This window comes from Hypanus sabinus, chromosome 10 (assembly GCF_030144855.1).
Source record: "Hypanus sabinus isolate sHypSab1 chromosome 10, sHypSab1.hap1, whole genome shotgun sequence".
In the NCBI taxonomy this organism is placed as follows: Eukaryota; Metazoa; Chordata; class Chondrichthyes; order Myliobatiformes; family Dasyatidae; genus Hypanus; species Hypanus sabinus.
Genome location: NC_082715.1, coordinates 55,429,467 through 55,448,867, shown reverse-complemented (window position 1 = coordinate 55,448,867; position 19,401 = coordinate 55,429,467). Strand labels below are relative to the sequence as shown.

General features: G+C 39.3%; 1 protein-coding gene across 4 annotated transcripts; it reads left to right on the top strand.

Moving 5' to 3' along the window:
* Window positions 1-5,815: 5,815 nt before the first annotated feature.
* trib2 (tribbles pseudokinase 2) lies at window positions 5,816-17,428 on the top strand. Of its 4 annotated transcripts, XM_059981873.1 has the most exons (5): window positions 5,877-6,596; window positions 6,790-6,855; window positions 6,941-7,217; window positions 7,627-7,919; window positions 14,342-17,428. In XM_059981873.1, exons 3-5 carry the CDS (start codon window positions 6,945-6,947, stop codon window positions 14,814-14,816), a joined length of 1,041 nt encoding a protein of 346 aa, XP_059837856.1. In that variant the 5' UTR covers window positions 5,877-6,596; window positions 6,790-6,855; window positions 6,941-6,944; the 3' UTR covers window positions 14,817-17,428. The 4 variants fall into 4 exon arrangements, with proteins under 4 accessions (XP_059837858.1, XP_059837857.1, XP_059837856.1 ...); XM_059981872.1 differs by having other exon boundaries at window positions 5,877-6,855; XM_059981875.1 differs by lacking the exons at window positions 5,877-6,596; window positions 6,790-6,855; window positions 6,941-7,217 and adding an exon at window positions 5,816-5,870.
* The last annotated feature ends 1,973 nt before the right edge of the window (window positions 17,429-19,401 follow it).

The following is a 19,401-nucleotide window of genomic DNA, read 5'->3' as shown; positions in this document are numbered from 1 at the left end:
ATAGTTGTTTTAGACATGATAGAATGGATGGGATCAAGGGGGGAGATGGATTCTCCACTCTCTAGCTAAAGTAGTTCTTCAGCATCTCCATTCTAAAAGGATGCCCCTCTACTCTGAGGCTGTGTTCTCTGGTCTTAGACTCTCACACCATAGGAACCATCCTTTCCACATCCAGTCTACCAAGACTGTTCACCATTCAATAGGTTTCAATTTGGTCACCCCTCATTCTTCGGAATTCCAGTGAATACAGGCCCAGAACCATCAAATGCTCTTCATAATAGAAGCTGTTCAATCCTGGAATCATTTACACGAACCTCCTGTGAACCCTCTCCAGTGTCAACACATCCTTTCTAAGATAAGCGGCCTAAAGCTGCTCACAATACTCCAAGTGAGGCTTCACCAGTGCTTAATCATACACTTACTGATACTGTATTCCATCTGCACTTCTTTGAGCATTCTCCTATTCTGTCTAAGTCCTCTGTAGCCTCTGTACTTCCTCAAAACTACCTACCCCTCCACCTAGCTTCGTAATATTTGCAAACTTTGCAACAACGCCATCAATTCCATCGTCTTTTGTTTCTGATCTGCTATTAGAGAATGAGACTGGGCAGGTGACTGAAGTTTGTGTAGGGGAACACTTTGCATCTCGAGATCATAATGCAATTTGTTTCAAAGTACTTATGCAAAAATATAAGTGTGGTCCAATTTTGATTATGTCAGAAATAATCTGGCAAGTGTGGATTGGGATAGGCTGTTTTCCGGCAATACTATACTTAGTAAGTGGGAGCCCTTTAAAAAAAAGATTTTGAGAGAACAAAGCTTGATTCTGCCTGTCAAAATAAAAGGTAAAAATAACAAATGTAGGAACCTTGGTTTTCAAGAGATATTGAGGCCTTGGCTCGGAAAAAAAGAAGATAAGGTAGAGAGAGAAAAGGGAATGGGGAATGGTGGGGTGGGGGAGGGAGCACTAAAGACTTCTACAGAAATGCAAGGACAAAATTCATTCTCTGAAAGATCAGATTAGTAATCTATGCATGGGGCCAAAGGCGATAGGGGAGGTCTTAAATGGCGCTTTTGCATCTGCATTTGGTCGGGAGATGGACGCAGAGTCTGTAGAAGCAACAGTGAGGCTCGGAACCCTATACAGATTACAGAGCAGGAGCTGCTTGCTGTCTTGAAGCAAATTAGGGTGGACAAATCCCCAGGGCCTGACAACTAGCTTGGACCCTGTGAGAGGCAAGTGCAGAAATTACAGGATCCCTAGCAGAGATATTTAAATTGGCCTTAGCGACAGATAAGGTCCTGGAGGACTGGAGGATAGCTAAAGTTGTTCCACTGTTTTACAATGATTTTAAGATTAAACCAGGAAATTATAGGCCAGTGAGCTTGACATCAATAGTGGGGAAGTTATTGGAAGGTATTCTAAGGGACTGGATATATGAGTATTTGGATAGACGGGGATTGATTAAGGATAGTTAGCATGACCTTGTGCATGATATGGTCATGTCTAACCAATCTTACAGAGTTTTTTGAGGAAGTTACCAGGAAAGCTGATAAAGGCAAGGCAGTGGATATTGTCTACATGTACTTTAGTAAGGCATTTGACAAGGTCCCACATGGGAGATTGGTTAAGAGGGTTCAGTCACGTGGCATTGAAGAAGAGGTAGTAGGTTGAATTAGACACTGGCTTTGTGGGAGAAGCCAGAGTGTGGTGGTAGATAGTTGCCTCTCTGATTGGAGGCCTGTGACTAGGGGGGGTGCCCCAAGGAACGGTACTGAGTCCGGTGTTGTTTCTCATCTATATTAATGATCTGGATGATAAAGTGATTAACTGGATCAGCAAATTTGTGGATGACACCAAGATTGGGGGTGTATTGGACAGCAAGAATAACTATCAAAACCTGCAGTGAAATATGGACCAGCTGGAAAAATGGGCTGGTAAATAGCAGATGGAATTTTAATGCTAACAAGCTGAGGTTTTGCACTTTGGGAGCACCAGCCAGGGGTAGGTCTTACACAGTGAGTGGTAGGGCTCTGAGGAGTGTGGTAGAACAAAGGGATCTGGGAATAGAGGTCCATAATGCATTGAAAGTCACATCACAAGTAGATTGGTTCATGAAGAAAGCTTCTGGCCTAATTTAGAGTACTTATTGTGTGCAGTTTCAGTCATCCACCTACAGGAAAGATGTAAATAAGTTTGAAAGAGTACAGAGAATACTGGTGGGTCTGGAGGGCCTGAGTAAAAAGGAAAGATTGAATAGGATAGAAGTTTATTCTCTAGAATTTAAAAGAATGAGGGGAGATTTGATAGAACTATACAAAATTATGTGGGGTATAGGATAAATGCAAGCAGGATTTTCCACTGAGCTTGGGTGTGACTACAACTAGAGGTCATGGGCTAAGGGTGAAAGGTGAAATGTTTAAGGGTAACTTGAAGGGAAACTTCTTCATCAAAGGGTGGTGAGAGTGTGGAACAAGCTGCCAGCACAAGTAATGGAACAATTTCAAATTCGACATTGAAGAGAAGTTTGGATAGGTATGTGATGGGAGGGGTATGGAGGGCTATGGTCTGGGTGCAGATTAAAGGTACCAGGCAGTTTAAATGGGTTATCAAGGATTTGATGGGCAGAAAGACATGTATCTGTGGTGTGTCCTTAATGATTCTATGGTTTCAGGTGTTACCCGCTTAAGGCAGAAAAACAAGAATTTCTTTCAGAGGATGATGACTCTTGAACCCTACACTAGATAGCTGTGAAGGTAGATCAATTGCAACAATCAATATTGATTTATTGGAGGATTCAGGAGGAATCGAAGGGGAAAGTGGTATTAACACCAAAATCAGATTAGCTGTGATCAAAGATAGGGTAATCTCAATGGGTTCCTTCTACTTCCTTAGAAACAAAATGCAATTTCTTTTTAATTAATCATGCAGTCTGATTGGTTTGACATTACATTATTTGCAATTTTAGGTGTGCCCATGCTGAAAAAGCCAAAATAAATTTTGTATAAAATGAATTTTTATGATAAATCTGGACTGGATTAAATTCTAATCCTGGACATAGAAATGCAAATCCAAAATAAAATGCATGTACTTTTTAAGAACAAACGACATGGAGAATATTTACTTCAAGTTGTTAATGATCCTTCTCTTCAACTTTACAATTCTGTATAAATTTAAAAATTTAAGTGTTAGGCAAGTAAAGATTTAAGCACACTGCCACTGCTGGTTCAAAGTTCATCTACGGCCTTGGGATCCATCTACGTTCAGTTTGCACATTCTCCCAGTGACCATCTGCTTCACTTTGTTTCCCACATTCTGGTTAATTGGCCACAGTAAAGTGCTCCTAGTGTAGGTAAGTGGTAGAATCTACAGGGAGTTGAGGTGAATAAAATAAAATGTAATATCTGTGTAATTGGGTGGGAGTGGAATGGTTGGAATGGACTCAGTGACAATTTCCATGTTGTAAAACATGGAAACCTTACGTTAAGTCTGCTGAATCATTGGCCTGAACCACCAAGATTACCAACTATTTTCAACATTGTTGTGCCAGTGATTTATTATTTAAAAGACAATTATGTTGTCAACGTATCCTTTTATCCTCTCCAAGTATGACAGCTATAAAGGAAATATGCATTTTAAAATCATTAATACAGAATTAGCATTGGAAGCATAAGATGGCATCTGATGTAGCTATGGAAAGGTATGCTTCTACCTTTTAAACGATTAACTCCTTTCTCAAGCAGTTAAATTGATTAAGGTAAATAAACATTTCCCTTTCCTGTGAATTTTAGCATTAAAATCCGTTTTCATATCTGGTAAACATAAAAAGGCCCTTCCAACTAATCAGTCTGCTAGAGTCACCAACAAAAGAAAGTCTGCAGATGCTGGAAATCCGAGCAACACACACAAAATGCTGGAGGAACTCAGCAGGCAGTGCAGCATCCATAGAAGCTGCCTAGTCTGTGGAGTCTGCTAGAATTCCTTGCTTTCGCTGTTCATCCGAATCTATCAGCACAATCCTCTATTCTTTTATCTTGTGCACTTGGCCAAACTCCCCTTAAATTAATTTACTCTGTTGTCTTCAATGAGACCCTGCAGTAATATTTGTAATTCTTTTTGGGTAAAGAAGTTTCTTTGAATTCACTGATGCTGTTTTGTAGTCCAACAGAATCCCACACCTAGCATACTTCTCTCCTTGTCTTCTCTACTTACTCTTTTAATGATCATAAATGAACATTGAAAAAGCTAAAGTTCCTGCTTATGAAGAGTACGGAGATTGTGCTGACTCCCAGAGCAACCAGTTACTGTACTGATCAATAAGTGCTGTCAGGTGGGAGCAGTTTGGGGCAAATGAGGCCTGTAGAGATTTAGATGGTTTATTGGGAACACTGGACAAAAACTAACAGAGAAAGAGAACACTGTGTATAGGGCTCCCTCAATGTTCAGAGCAAGTTAGTGCAGCTGAAAGCACACAGGCAGTTTCGTAACAGATATATATATATCTACACACTTGTGGAAAACTCCATTGAAAATGAGGCTAGTCTGGTTATCTGTTATTGACCACTTCAGCTAACCTCAGTCCAGTTGTGCAAAAGAAAAAAAAGCTGGAGAAATGCCAAATAAAGCTTTCAGATATACCCAAGAAATAAAAACACTGCAATGTCATCCCACTCAAATCAATTTCATTATCCTGCAAGACAGGAAAGAATAAGGTGCTATTAGTGCAACAGCTTATTGATGAAATGGCATAATTGTGCTGCAGAGCAGGATAATATTCTGGAAAAATTCAGAGTGGAGAGTGTCAAATGCAAGTACAGTAAGTTAGTCCATGCAGTGTAAGGGGGTCAGGTCCGCAAAATCAAAACGTAATGTAGGAAGTTAATGAACGTGTAGTGCAACTCTCTGCCAGGGGTGGCTAACGAGTAGGCATCAAGACACAAAAAACGAACTGGAAGACAGGCCGTATCCTGGCCAAACAAAAGCAATGCAAAAAAAAAACTCAAAGTGAACCAACAAGGACCACAACGCCTCAGTAATTGAAAACCCAGGGAGGCCATATGACCTTTTAAAGGCAATGATGGTGTGGTATTTAATAAAGGCCTCGTGACTTTTTAAATTTTGGAAATCATCTTCTCCAAACTTAGTTTTGCCTATTTGCCAGTCGCGAAATATTACTAAATTCAAGATATGAATATTGCGAGAAAACAGTTTGTGAAAATATATAGCCGTTGTCCCCAAACGCGAATTATCATTACATTCCCATTTACTTTGGGAGATGGTGAACAAGAAAGAATGCTGTTGCCTGTGGCTTTCTTCCTGCTGACTACATTCCTGCCTGTATTGCACAACACTCACTCAGCATTCACCTCCTCTATGAATAACTATGAATAAAGAGACGCAGCTGCTCGGGATCAGGTTGCGAGCCCACTCACCACCTCGCAGCCCCCTCCGCACCCGCTGCCACTTCATTGAATACCAAAGTAACAAGAAAAGAGTCCGATGCACAAATCCCAAGTATTCCCTCCGCTGCACAAAAACTAAACACAAGAAACTCAACTCTTTTCTCAGCGACACCTCTTTGGAGGCTTATTATGAGTGACATAACGAATTATCTGCAAGTATAACAAGAGACTAGGAAGGTTAGAGCCGTACGCTCTGTGCGGAGGGATATCACCTACTTAACGAAGTGAGGTAAAGATCAGCCTAATACAAGCACCAGAAGTGACGCACGATTTGATTGACACTTATTTTATCCAATGCATCACATAATGTTTGTGTTATTGACAGGTCAGTGGAAACGGGAGGCGGGCTGATTACTTATCAGGTTAGTGTGAGGCGCAGTGGACCGCAGTCAGCGATTGCATTTAATGTAAGTAAGTGTGAGTGCTGCTGACATTATTCAGATTGCAGCCACGTAAGTAACACACGGCGATTGAAAATGTCTTATATCGACTGTTGCTGAGAGGGATTGGCCTGGTCCTGTCGGCCATCCCTTACTTTAGAGCAAACAAGCTGCAGATTTTTTGGGGTTTGGTTTGGATTTTGTTTTGCCAAAAAATTGTGCATCCAAGATCGTCATCTGAACAACTGTGCAGTAGCAAACGCATCGGGAGTTCTTTCTTGAGATATTTAAAGCCATCGCTGTGTTTGATTCCGAGTTTTGGAAGAAACAGACTGTGCACGGTGGAACACGATACGATTGATCTTTTGTCCTTGACTGTTACCTTTTTTATTTTATATAATTATATAAACACACACTGCTGCTCGCCAATATCGGAAGGAAATCGTCAGCCAAAGACTTTCTCATGAGAGAGTGCGTGTGGGCAAAAGAAATTCCCTTAAAGTTTTACTTGCTGGACGTTGCAAAGCAGATGACAAGAGAGTGAATGCCATACTCTTGTTTTATGATAGTTTGAGGCTATTTGTTTCCAGCTGCAAGGAGAAAGACGGCGAGAGAGGAGAGCGGACGCCACCTAGAGTTGGAGGGCGAGGAGTTGAGTTGCCACCTGGTTGGCTTGTCTGCGAGCGCTTCGGCGACTCTTTCTTGTGTTCGCTGCGGCGAATGCCCCCTCGTAGCCACAAGAACAAAAGCACTGTGAGTTGGCGTTCCACGTTCCGCTTCGAGAACTCCAGTTGATTGTGTGCTTTAAATCTGACACATCACAACGCTCTATGCAACAGACAAAAACTGTAGCAATAAAAACATAGTCTTAACATTGTTACTCCAAATGGTGCTTATCTTATAATAAAGAAACCTCTTTTACTCCTGATTTTTTTTTATTTGAAAGGAAACTCACTACTGGATCTACAAGCCTAGACCAAAGTACGAAAAACGAGGGGGAAACGCTCTCACAGTAGGTTTACTGAGTAAAATCCTTCCTAAAATACTGTCTGAACGCTTGTCAGTGAATCTATTTTTGAGAGGATTTCTATTTACAGCCCCATGAGCATACAGAGATCCAGTCCAATCACCATTGTAAGGCATGGAAGATCGAGGCATAAGACTCACCACGAATATGAAGAATTATCTTGTGTGAGGACTAGTGACTGCAGCCAGAGTTTCAGCCCGAACCTAGGCTCTCCCAGCCCACCCGAAACCCCTAACTCGTGTCATTGCATTTCTCAAATCGGACAGTATCTATTGTTGGAGCCATTAGAGGGTGACCGCGTTCTTGGGGCAGTGCATTTGCATAGCGGCGAGGAGCTCGTTTGTAAGGTAAAAAAATAACAATTACCAATACCTTGATCAATGAAACGCCATTTGGTTCAACATCAATTATGTGTGCGCGTGCTGCATAACACAATACACTAGTGCAATTGCATGAAAGTGCAGTCTCTTTGTTAATGTGAAAATAGTGCCAGAGATGCGAGCTTTCCTTTAAAGAAATAAGTATATTTATGAAATTTAAATAGCACTTGTTATTTCATTTGCCAATAGTTCAGTTTCGGTTTAATTTGTCTCTGAAGCTACGGAGTAAGAAAACTTAATATAAAGGCCGCTGTATTGGATGCAGGGTTTTAGCCTTGAGTTTTTTTTTGTAGCAGAACAATCAATAGGTTGAATCACTGTTACTTTTCGGAGTGGCGGGGAAAGGTGCGCAACTTAATTTGTTTTGTTTCCACAGGTATTCGATATTGGTCGATATCAAGAAACATTAGCAGCATATTTTTGTTTGTCTGCACATGAAGGCATCAATCAGATAACTGAAATTCTTCTAGGGGAACAAAGATCGTACGTTTTCTTTGAAAAGAGCCATGGGGATATGCACTCATTTGTTCGCACTTGCAAAAGGCTCAAAGAGGATGAAGCAGCAAGATTATTCTACCAGATAACGTCTGCTGTAGCCCACTGCCACGATAATGGCGTGGTACTGAGAGATCTCAAATTAAGGAAATTTGTATTTAAAGACGAAGAACGGTGAGATTTAACAATTGTCCTGTTAATCTGCCAGATTTAAACGCAAATAATTTATACATTATAATTGTTAGGCCGCAGAGGTGTAAGAAAGGACGCGCTATAATTTGTTTAAAAGTATTACACTCCTCCTCCAATGATATCCCTTGTCAATGACGTTTACTTCGCTTGATGAATATTTAAAGCAACTCTGTATTACGTTGCAGACGAAGATTTGGGCAATTGATTTAAGTTTGTAACACTACCAAATATCCACTTTTTAAAACAAAAACTCGGTTAATCATTGTCCCAGAAACTGTTTTAGGCTTCACGAGATTATGTTTTACTTGTCATATTTAAAGGGTATTTCCTCAATGTAATTCACTTACTTTAAGTTTATAATTGACTTCCCCTTAAAATAAAACAGACGATTGATATCTACGGTGCTTTTTCTTGGAGCACGGCACTGTGGCGCAGTTTTTTTTTTACTATACTCTAAATACTGTAGTTTAAGTTGGAGCTCACTGCGTGTTGATAGAGGAGCAAACCAGGGTATCATAGATGGGCTGCCTTGTTGCAAGATACTGTATGTCCTTCCCACGCAGTGATACCTAGGTCATAAACTCTAGTAGGCTAGTGGCGGAAGGAGATGGCTTTGTAGCTGGTGCAGTGGAACAATTAAACAAAAAGACTGCGCCTATTTTGTGTATTTGCAGTGACCCACGTGCTATTGCATTGTGTATTGGAGTTTGCATATTACATGCAGATAAAGACATGGTTTACCCGAGGGTACAAGACTAATATTCTCACGCTTTGAATATCTTAATTTATTGCCTTCTCTCTTTGCAACAATTCTTTAGATTAACACAATTTAAGCTGAAATTTGAGGCGACATTGCTTTTTAGTTTGGGAGGAAGAGGAGGGGGTAGTAGGAATACGCTTTGGTGCGCTAGATCCCACACCAATATACACGTCCAGCCCCCGGCACCTGTGTCCGCAGGGGAAAATGTTCACAGTCGCTAATTGCCCGTCCACTGATAGAAAAATGGGAGGGCAGTTCTAACGTTTAAACGCCGAATGTGAATGCACACCATATTATGGAAGGCGATTTTAGTTAGCAGTATTATATGCTATTTTGAAAACTCAAATCTTTGACCCGTGGGTTGCATCATGCGCTTTTGCTTAACCACAAGCGTTTGAGGTTTGCTGTGTGCCGGTACGCTCCTGTGCATGGGATAGTACAGGCACCTGGCGAAGCCCGCAACAGGTGAGACCCCCATTCCCGTGACCAGGAATAATTACGTCGAGCTCTGGGAGGCGGTGTGGTGAAGTAGGCTGACCCGGTGGCAAGTTCCTCGTGTCTCTATGGCGACGAAAATGCATTTCCGGCATATTGCTCTGTGGTCTCGTTCACAAAGCAATGGGAAGGTATTGGCAGTGGTAGTTTCCTTTTCACTCGCCAAACAGCTGTTTTTTCCCTCTTTAATTTTAAATCCCCATACTTTTTCCATATGTCTATTCATAAACTGCTTGGATATCAACACTGGGAATTGCCTTCAGAACCACCGATTTGCTTAAAAGAAGCTTTTTAACGAATAGATTTTAAACTTGCTAGGGCGTACCGTCGTCCAATGATGACCAGATTGCCTGAGTAAATCAGGCTGCTAGTGTTGAAGAGGAGTTTGTCACTTACAAACCTGATGCAATTAGGCATTGAAAATGTACACCTGAAAGTACATTAGAATTAGGTTTATTATCACTGGCATGCGACGCGAAATTTGTTAACTCGGCTGCAGCAGTTCAATGCAATAGTAATCTAGCAGAGAGGAAAAAAAAGTCAAGTAAGTCAACTGTGTACATTGAATAGATTTTTTTAAGAAGTGCTAAAACAGAAATACTGCTTTGTATATATTTTTTTAAAGTGAGGTAGTGTCCAAAGATTCAGTAGTCCTTTAGGGAATCGGATGGCAGAGGGGAAGAAGCTGTTTCTGAATCCCTGAGTGTGTGCCTTCAGGCTTCTGTACCTCCTACCTGATGGTAACAGTGAGAAAAGGGCATGCCCTGGGTGCTGGAGGTCCTTAATAGTGGACGCTGCCTTTCTGAGATATCGCAACTTAAGGAAGTCCTGGGTACTTTGTAGGCTGGTACCCAAGATGGAGCTGACTAGATTTACAACCTTCTGCAGCTTCTTTTGGTCCTGTGCAGTAGCCACCCCACCCCCTACCAGACAGTGATGCAGCCTGTCAGAATGCTCTCCACAGTACAACTATAGAAGTTTTTGAGTTTATTTGTTGACATGCCAAATCTCTTCAAACTCCTAATAAAGTATAGCCACTGTTTTGGCACCTTTATAACTACATTGATATGTTGGGACCAGGTTAGATCCTCAGAGATCTTGACACCCAGGAACTTGAAGCTGCTCACTCTCTCCACTTCTGATCCCTCTATGAGGATTGGTATGTGTTCCTTTGTCTTACCCTTGCTGAAGTCAACAATCATCTCTTTCGTTTTACTGACATTGAGTGCCAGGTTGTTGCTGCTGTACCATTCCACTGGTTAAACATCAAAGTAATTAAATGCAGAATACAAAAATAGCTCTGCCTTTTTAAAAATACAACAATCTTCCCATGGCTTGTCATCCATTTTTAAACTTATTGTGGTATTACTTTAATGTATTGGGTTTCTGTATTCATTTTTGTTGGGTATTTAATATGGCTAGTTTAACAAAAAAAATCCATCACTTGATTGCTTAATATGCAACATAGTGCCCGGAGCTTTAAAGTACTCCTTTCACTCCATTTGTACTGTAAGGCAAATAGGATGTTGCTTATTGCAAGTAGGACTGAATGCCTGATGTTTAAACTGAAAGGAAGATGGATTGGTGGGAAAGAGGCTTAGGTAGCAAGATTCTAAAGGGTGTGCCTGCATTCAGTAATCACCTTGAGCTGTGAACACAGTATGTTGGAAATTGCATGTGTAGCTGAAAAGTGACTTGCTTGCATAGTAAGTTGGTCTTTATTTCAAGCAGTTTTACATCACTTAAGATAACAGTAGTGGCAAGGAATGGATTCAATTCCATAATGGTTTGGGTAACAGAAGAATTTCTGGGCAAAACTGAATCTCCAGTGATGTAATGAGGTATCTGATAGATAATTGGCAACTTTTAGTAGTGTTTCTTCGTCTGGTTTCAGAATATTTAGACTGTTTAAGTGAACACTGAGCTGACAAATAATGCGAACTCTGTTGTTATGCTTCTTAAATGAGAATGTTGAGAGTAAACTTCCCATACACTGCTTGATCATAAGTTTCTATATAAGGGTACCCTTTAAGATAAGGATGGGGAGTAATGAGATATTTCAGAAATGCTTATAATTAAATGAAATTTATAATATTATTAACCAAACTTGAGGAATGATTGGAATATCACAAGCTATAATCCAACAGTTTAAGAAATAGGTAGCTAATTTAAAATTATAGTTTTGGGTAACATATGAACTTAATTATGACAGCAACATTTGAGTTTGCAAATTTTAATTTATTTTGTGTAATGCTGATTTTCATGCAACTGGCAATACCTTAATTATTTGTATTGTCCTACAGTGACACTTACAGGCACATAAAAGGTCTTTGCAGTTGGTACCTTGAGGTGTGTTATCCTCCAAGATGCATTTTGGGCGTAATGTCCTTAAATGATATACTTTTGGCTCCCTTCTACTGTTGGTCCATTTACTTTTCATCAAAACAGAAGTACTGGGCACAGTTTTACATAATGGCTTATCTGTTATAGTTTTCTTTTTGCACTATGTTTTGGAAGTACGTTAAGGATAAATGCTCCGGGGGTCTCACCACCTTGGTCTCACCATTGTATTGTTCCACTCAAAGACCGTAGGGGGTTCTGGAACCTTCATCAATTTAATGTGTCTCAAATCTGTTGTTTTCATGCCTCCAGTTTAAGATTTGTATTCTCAATTATGTTGCAGGCCTAATGCAGAGGAAAATGTTTGTAGCTGCATTCGCTGCCAGAGGTAGCTTGTTATTTTGGATTAAATGGGGTTCACCCATGACACAATAAGCTTTCTAATGTTTGGTCACATTGGAATTTCATTTGCTTAGGATCTGCTGCCTTTTTTTAAAATACTATCAGAGTATGATTGTCCCCTTGGCCTTGACTTTGTCTTTTGAATGTAATGACTCATGTTTGATTAAGGTTTTTGCCTGACTTGGAGCCTTGCCCATGTAACTATTCTTTATGTATGAGTCCAGATGTTGAAATGTTTGCAGGGTGTTCTCTCTTAACATTTGTAGTCAACAGCAGATCTGACCAGGCAACAGCACATTTCTTGATGATGGCCTCCAGGTAATCAGCAACCGGATTTTTTTAATCACATTTTCTAATATAGAAAGTAATTCAGTTGAGACACCAAGTAGGTTGATATGCAGTAGTATTAAAATGCAATTGATGTTCAAGACAGGAGTTGGGGTATTATAAGTTGGGGAAAATGTAATGGCTGAAATTTGTTACCCTGAAGCAGAATTCAATAACCCTCACTCCCAACTATTCTGTTACTGTGCATTATTGAATGACAATTTAAGGAGTCAAGCAAGCAGAACTCTCATGATTTCCAAATTAAGTGCCTCAAGAAGGAGAAAATTGTTCAGTTAACAAAATAAATTGGGACACTCCTGCCCAAATTATGTAATTAGAATTTTGTATTTAGTCGCACAGTGATGTTTTGAGTTCATTTGAAGAATGCTTTGTTTGCCTGTGCTCTTTGTTTTTGTAGAGAGCTGTCATTGATGTGGGAGTCTGAAGTATTCGTGTAGTCTGCTTTAAAACTGCATCTGGTTTTTTTTTTGCTCTTGATTCAACAAGTTGCTGCTTTGTTAGAGAAGTTGTCTGTTGTATGAATGCTTTGTTTAGTTTTGAACCATTGCCAATTATTCTAATAATTTCCATTTTAATGTTATTTCAAATGTAATCTTTTTACATTGGGTCCATAATTTTTGTTAATATGATTGATGGAATTTGCACATTGGAATAATCCCAGTTGATGTAAATGATAAATTCTGTGACAGCTCAATCTGTGAATCTTCTACATGTTCTATTGGATGTATAGTATAAGGGAACCTCTAGACTGGAGAAACAAAGTAGAATGGGTGCTTTAATATTGAGAGAGAATTTTGAATTCTAAAAACTTTTGTTAATGGTCTTCAACTGGTTTGGCGCAGAGTAGCCATAACTAACAAATTATTTATAGAAAGTAATGATTTAAAACCATACACAACTGTAATCTTGCACAACAAAGCGATTGGTTGTAGGAGGTACCAAATTGCTAAAAGTAATGCTCCAATTTCCAGACATAGAACTTAGCTTTAAGGATGGTTTGGCTGTATGGAAAATTATAATTTTAATGAGTCATGCATTGTTTATGATTCTCCACGAGGTTAACTGAAAGAGCTGTGTTTTGTTGCATTTTGACATTTTTAACATGCAAAACTTTATTTTCTTCTGAAATTGTGGCATTTATACATCTGTCTTTAGAAGGGTCTTTGCAAAAAAAAAGTTCATGATTAATCTGTTGTTTTGCATAATATGACTTTGATAGATTGCTGGTTGTGAATGATGATGTGATCTATATTTTAATCTATTCAGTTTTTTTTTGCAAAACTGAGTTTTGTGGAAAAATAGAAGAAACATGAGGCAAATTTGACATCACTTAAATTTGCATTTCATCCCATCTTGAGGTTGAAAAACCTGTTGTGGAGACTTGCATGGTGGTATGCTGTGCATTGAAAATGAAGGGACACATTGCCCTAATTTTAAAAAAAACATAAATCACTGTACATACTAGAAATACCTAACTGGTGAAGCAGCATCTGAGGACAGATATTTCAGATTCATGACTATTCTGGTAAAGTATCTTAATGAAATGTTAAATCTTTTCTCTTTCCACATATACTGCCTTACTAGAGGAGTTTTTCCACTATTTACTATTTTGTTCTTTAATTATTTTTGGTTATAATGCCAGTCAGCATGCTCTGCTCACGGCATAGATACATTAGTTTTTGTAGACCTACCAAATATTATGTTAGTTTTGACACCTTATCTAATTTAAAATCTAAATATAACAAAGGAATTCGAAATGCCTTGTCATATGTGTACTACTGCTGTAAAATATAGAAAAATTGAACAGCATGCCTATTTTTGTGTTCATTCATTATCTTTTTCTATTCATTCACCTGTGAGATGGCAGGTTTATGGGGTTGAGTGGGATCTGGGATCAGCCATGATGGAATGGTGGAGTAGACTCAATGGGTTGAATGGCCTATTTCTGCTCCTATGTCTTATGGTCTTATGGGCTCCATATCCTCCTAATTTAAGATCTATCTCAAGTGTGGTGACATTTTAGACAGTTTGTTTGTTACATTTTTTTTCTCTTTTGTAGGACACAAGTAAAATTGGAAAGTCTTGAGGATGCTTACATCTTAAATGGTGAAGATGATGCTCTTTCAGACAAGCATGGTTGTCCAGCGTATGTGAGCCCTGAGATCCTTAACACTAATGGCAGCTACTCTGGTAAGGCCGCCGACGTGTGGAGTCTAGGTGTGATGCTGTACACAATGCTTGTTGGACGGTATCCCTTCCATGATGTGGAGCCAGGTTCTCTCTTTAGCAAAATTCGCCGTGGCCAGTTTAACATTCCAGAAACGCTTTCCCCACGAGCAAAATGCCTTATCCGTAGCATCTTGCGTCGTGAGCCTTTGGAAAGGCTAACATCCCGGGAAATCTTGGACCACCCTTGGTTTGCCTCTGACTTTTCAGCTTCTAGTTCCGGATATGGTGCTAATGAAAAAGAAGCAGTTGATCAACTGGTACCTGATGTGAATATGGATGTTGAGTTGGACCCATTTTTCAACTGAAGTTTATCGTTTGAGTGGGCGTCATCGAGAAGAAACAGCAGTTGGTCTTCATCACCTGAGGGAATCCTTCCTCAGTTGCATAATGGTACCTTGAATCAACCTAGCTTGGTAGCAGAAGTGGTGCCGATGTACTGAGACTTTAAAATGACTATCAAAGTAGGACTTCTAAGGATTTACATGTAGCACAACTAATTAGGGGTTCTGCTGTTGTTAGATTGATTTTTGGATGAAATGGCAGTGTAAAATATTTGCAGCTTCTCATCTCATGGAGCCATGGAGAATGCTGAATACTGCATTGTAGGTAGTGGTGCAGTACCTCACTCCATTTTATAATGGTTACAAATCACAATAAATAGAAACTTAGCGTCGACACAATGTAATACATTGGCATCGCACTGTTAGATTATTTTCCTTCTCTCATTATTCAGGGAATGTACAATTCTCCTTTAAGAGTCCTAATTGTTTCTGATGTTTTGCATTTTATTCAATGTGATTCGTAACAAGGAAAATTAGGTGCACATGAACCGACATGCAATGCGGGTGCTAAAAGGAAGAGTTCTGCTTGTGTTTATATGTAGCTATTTTTCATTATCTTGTGTAATTTTTTTTTCCTGAGTAAACTACATATTCTTGTCAGAAAAGAGCATTATGATGCTCAGTTCCCTTGGAGGAAATAAGTTATCTGTTGTGTACAATATTTTTGATGCAGCTTGGCAGGAACTATTAAAATGATATGTCATACATGTGACTTTACTGGTAGTGAAGTCCATAGTGGCAAATATTCAGGGTTTGAAGTACACCGACTATAACTGTTGTACTAGTGTAAAGAAAATCGTTTCCTTTCTTAATTTTTGAGTTTGATAGTGTATTTATTTTAAATCTCAATATACTTTTCCACCCCACAACAGTATTAACTACTTAGTTTTTCATTTATCTCCTCACTGCTTTCTATTCGTTCTTCCATTAATTCTGGGTAATAACTCCTTTAGTTGTGCAGAGATACTGACACGAAGTTAAGCTATCCTGGACCTTTCATTCTTATCTAACATTTAAGATTAATCAAACTTCATAGGGTTACTAATTTTTTAAGTGAGTGCATACTAAATGAAACTATCACAAAATGAAATGCAATTATCTGCATTGTTGCATCTTGTTTAGGGAGCTTAAGAATAGACATTTGAGTGCTTTGCAGTTGGTGAGCAAGATAACTGCAACAAGAGCATGCACTATTTGATCCACAGAAATGTTTAGCTGGTCTTGCCCCTCAGTAAGTATTGGGCATCTTTCTTGGCTTGTAGCAAGGGCTGAGAACATCTATGTGCCAGTGTGAAGCCCACATAATTGAATAATATCGCAATGCAGATGCCTAACTTGCTGCACAAGTGAACAACCAGAGGTGGTCATCATTGAGAATTCTGCATGGTTTAATGAATCCTAAAGCTCCATTTTTGGATTGGATAGTTTCTCTTTTCTAGCAATTCCAGGTCATTGTTTTTTTTTAATTGACTAAGCTGGATCTTGAATATTAATTTATGAAATTAGTTTTTGTCAGAATTTTGTTTTAATTCAGTGAGTTGGGCTTCCATGATTTGTGATACAAAATACTTTCAATATCTGGGACTGACCACAAATATCTTCCAATGTTAGAGTCCACTTGTAATCTTCTGACATTAAGCCCAGCGTAATACTGTATGCAGAAGCACCAGATGTTCATTAGATTGTTTTTTAATACTTATGAAGGCATTGTGTGCCTGGATTAAATTTTGTAAAGTTGTACAGTTCATCTAAAGAGTTGGAATATGGTACTTTGACAATTTGGTAATTTGTAGTCTTACTACCCATGGTCAAAATATTGTGAAAATAAGATGTGACCATTTACAAAGCATTATATTCATAACAAGCACATTGGACCTACAAAGCTGAAACAAGTGGACTCAGATTAATCTGTGCCTACATAATGTATTTCAAACCCCGAATAGGTTGTAGATTTTAATTTTAGTTTTCCAGATTAATTTCCTTCTGCTTTTGAAATGCTAAATATTAGGAACCTTTTGCCTTGCATACTTCCCCTAGCCCCACCCTCTATCCACCCCGTGTTGTCTCCTGTACCTCGATTGTTTGATTACTGCCTGTACCAGTTCTGTGAAATGGTCATGTTCTTGCGTAGGTATGCGTGGACTATGTAGTACGTATCTGTTAACTTGAATTTGTGCTTTTATAGTATGTTGCATGTACGTACAGCTACTTGACCTATTTGGCTTATGGATGCTTTTGCCTGCATTACAGGAGAGCTTGTATATGCCAATTAAAAACACAGATGAGAATGATTAAAGTTCTCCTGGAAAGGGTGGGGGTGGGGGGAGGGGGGAAGCTGCAGCTGATCTGCCAGGTGTTAATTTAAACAAAATCACAAGAAAATGGGAGTGAAATCATATTCACTCTGCGGATGGTGCTATGTTGAGAAGGACTACTTTGTTTTAAATTTAAGTGGAAGGGGAACAGAGGAGACTGCATGGTGGGTTTTACTGCCTCTGGTGTTTTGATTGTATTGTATTTGGTTTGATGTTTTGTCCTAATCTTCTCCTTCAGTAAATAAATTGTGAATTGCACAACTACTGAGTGCTGTTTTTTCTTTGTGTGTGTGTGTGTGTGTGTGTGTAGATGTTTACCTTGTTTCTTTTGTGACCAATGAGTTCTTCCAACCAAAACCTCCAGATGCTAGAAGTCTGAAACACACACAGAATGAAAAAGGTACTTAGTAGGTCAAACAGAATCCTCCATGCAGAAAAAAAGAATCAACGTTTCTGCTCAGGACTTTTTGTTATGACGGAAAAATAAGTGAACCATGTTTTAAGCTGCAGAGAGGAGAAATGGCGGAGAAGAGAATCAATACTCAAGATGCAGACCAAAGTTGTCAAGGTAACAATTAAATTAAAAACACCACTTGGAACAAAACAATAAAAATAGATAAATATGACCAACTTTATATCAATAAGGAGGTGTTCATGTGAAATAGTTGCACTGCATTAAGTTCCATGCATTGCAACATGCCTTCCCTGAAGATGAGGACTCTGCCTGATGTGGAACCAATTTGCATCACTCCTCTCTGTTGTCTCTGAGCTTCTTGTAGCCCATCACGTCTATTCTCCATCCATTGCCACTCAGTCCTCTCTGCTGTCATTTGTATTACTCCAATGAAAGCTTGAACAGCAACTCATCTTGTGGCTATTATTTTGCCTGCACCTTTTTAATTTCTGTATCAGTCTTGTTAGCATTTTGTTCTACTTGCTGATTGTTCTTTAAGTAGTTGTTACTTCGACAACTTTAATCTCCTTCCATCGCACACAGTCCCTGTGTTTTCTCCACACCTCTTTCTCTTCAACTTAAGCCACACTTGTCTGTTTTGGAAAAAGGGTCTTGGTTGTCTTTCCCCAGTGAACAGTTCTCTGATAGTTGTGGTTTTTTTACCTTTGGGGTGGTAGGTGACAAAGGATGCAACAGGATATATATGCAGATTGAGTGGTCGGGTTATTTATGCTTACTTGAACTTAAAATAATTCATCTTACCTGAGATGATGCTTCTTATTATGGTTATAATATCAAGTTGCACTATTTGTGATGACCTTCTCTTATTTATTGAACTTCAAAGATTCAGAAACCAGAAATGTAAAATGTTTACATTAACTTACCATTGTTTTATTTCTTCTTTTCTCCTTCCAAGGCAAACCCCTCCCAAAAAAACAAGAAAAGCTCAAGTGCAAACTTGCCTCCTTGCTGAAGGTTATTTCATCATTGTAAATTTAAATTCTTGTTGCATGAGGACTTGATGCTTGAATTTTTGACCAGGCCAACATATGCCGGCAGATGTGTTACTTCAGCTGAGTCACACTATTGTAATTTGTAGTGAACCGCGAGCCTGGCCCAAAGGAAATTCCTAGAGATAGACTACTTAGATAAAATACTTCTGTTGGTATCAGTCTTCATATGTCTCAAGTGTCTACTGCAGAGACTTGCATTCCATATTAGGTCAACTTGACAGACCAGATTCAGGGAGTACTTGACCTGGTAAGTCAGCTTCATTAGTCTGAGCCAGGAAAGTTCCCTGGAACCCCATCAATTCTATTCTATTTAATGTCAGAATCTTCCTGATGACCAGGCAGTGGATGTGGGAGTAATCCAAATTTTGGTTGATGCAAGCCCATTAGTCTTGACTTCACTTTTTCTTATTGCTGGGCTTCCAAGAGAATGTGGGTTTTCTGTCCTGTGTGATATCTCCAACTGCCAACTCTTTGCAGCAGGGACCAGTAGTACTGATTTCTTTGTTTTCTGCCCTTCATTAGATTTCTAGAGTGTGCCACACGGAAATATTGAGATTTGGGTGACCTCCTCATTCACTTAGAGAAACGCCAGTTCACCTCGGACCTAGGGGCTTGACCACTCAACCCCTTGCCTCTCCTCTGTTGGGAGGAGTGCGACAAACATTCGTTCTGGCTGCCTTTATTATCTTCGTCAAATCACACTTAACTAATCCATAACTTTGTCTGCAACTATTGCCCTTTAAAGCTGATTTATTAAAATGCTATCA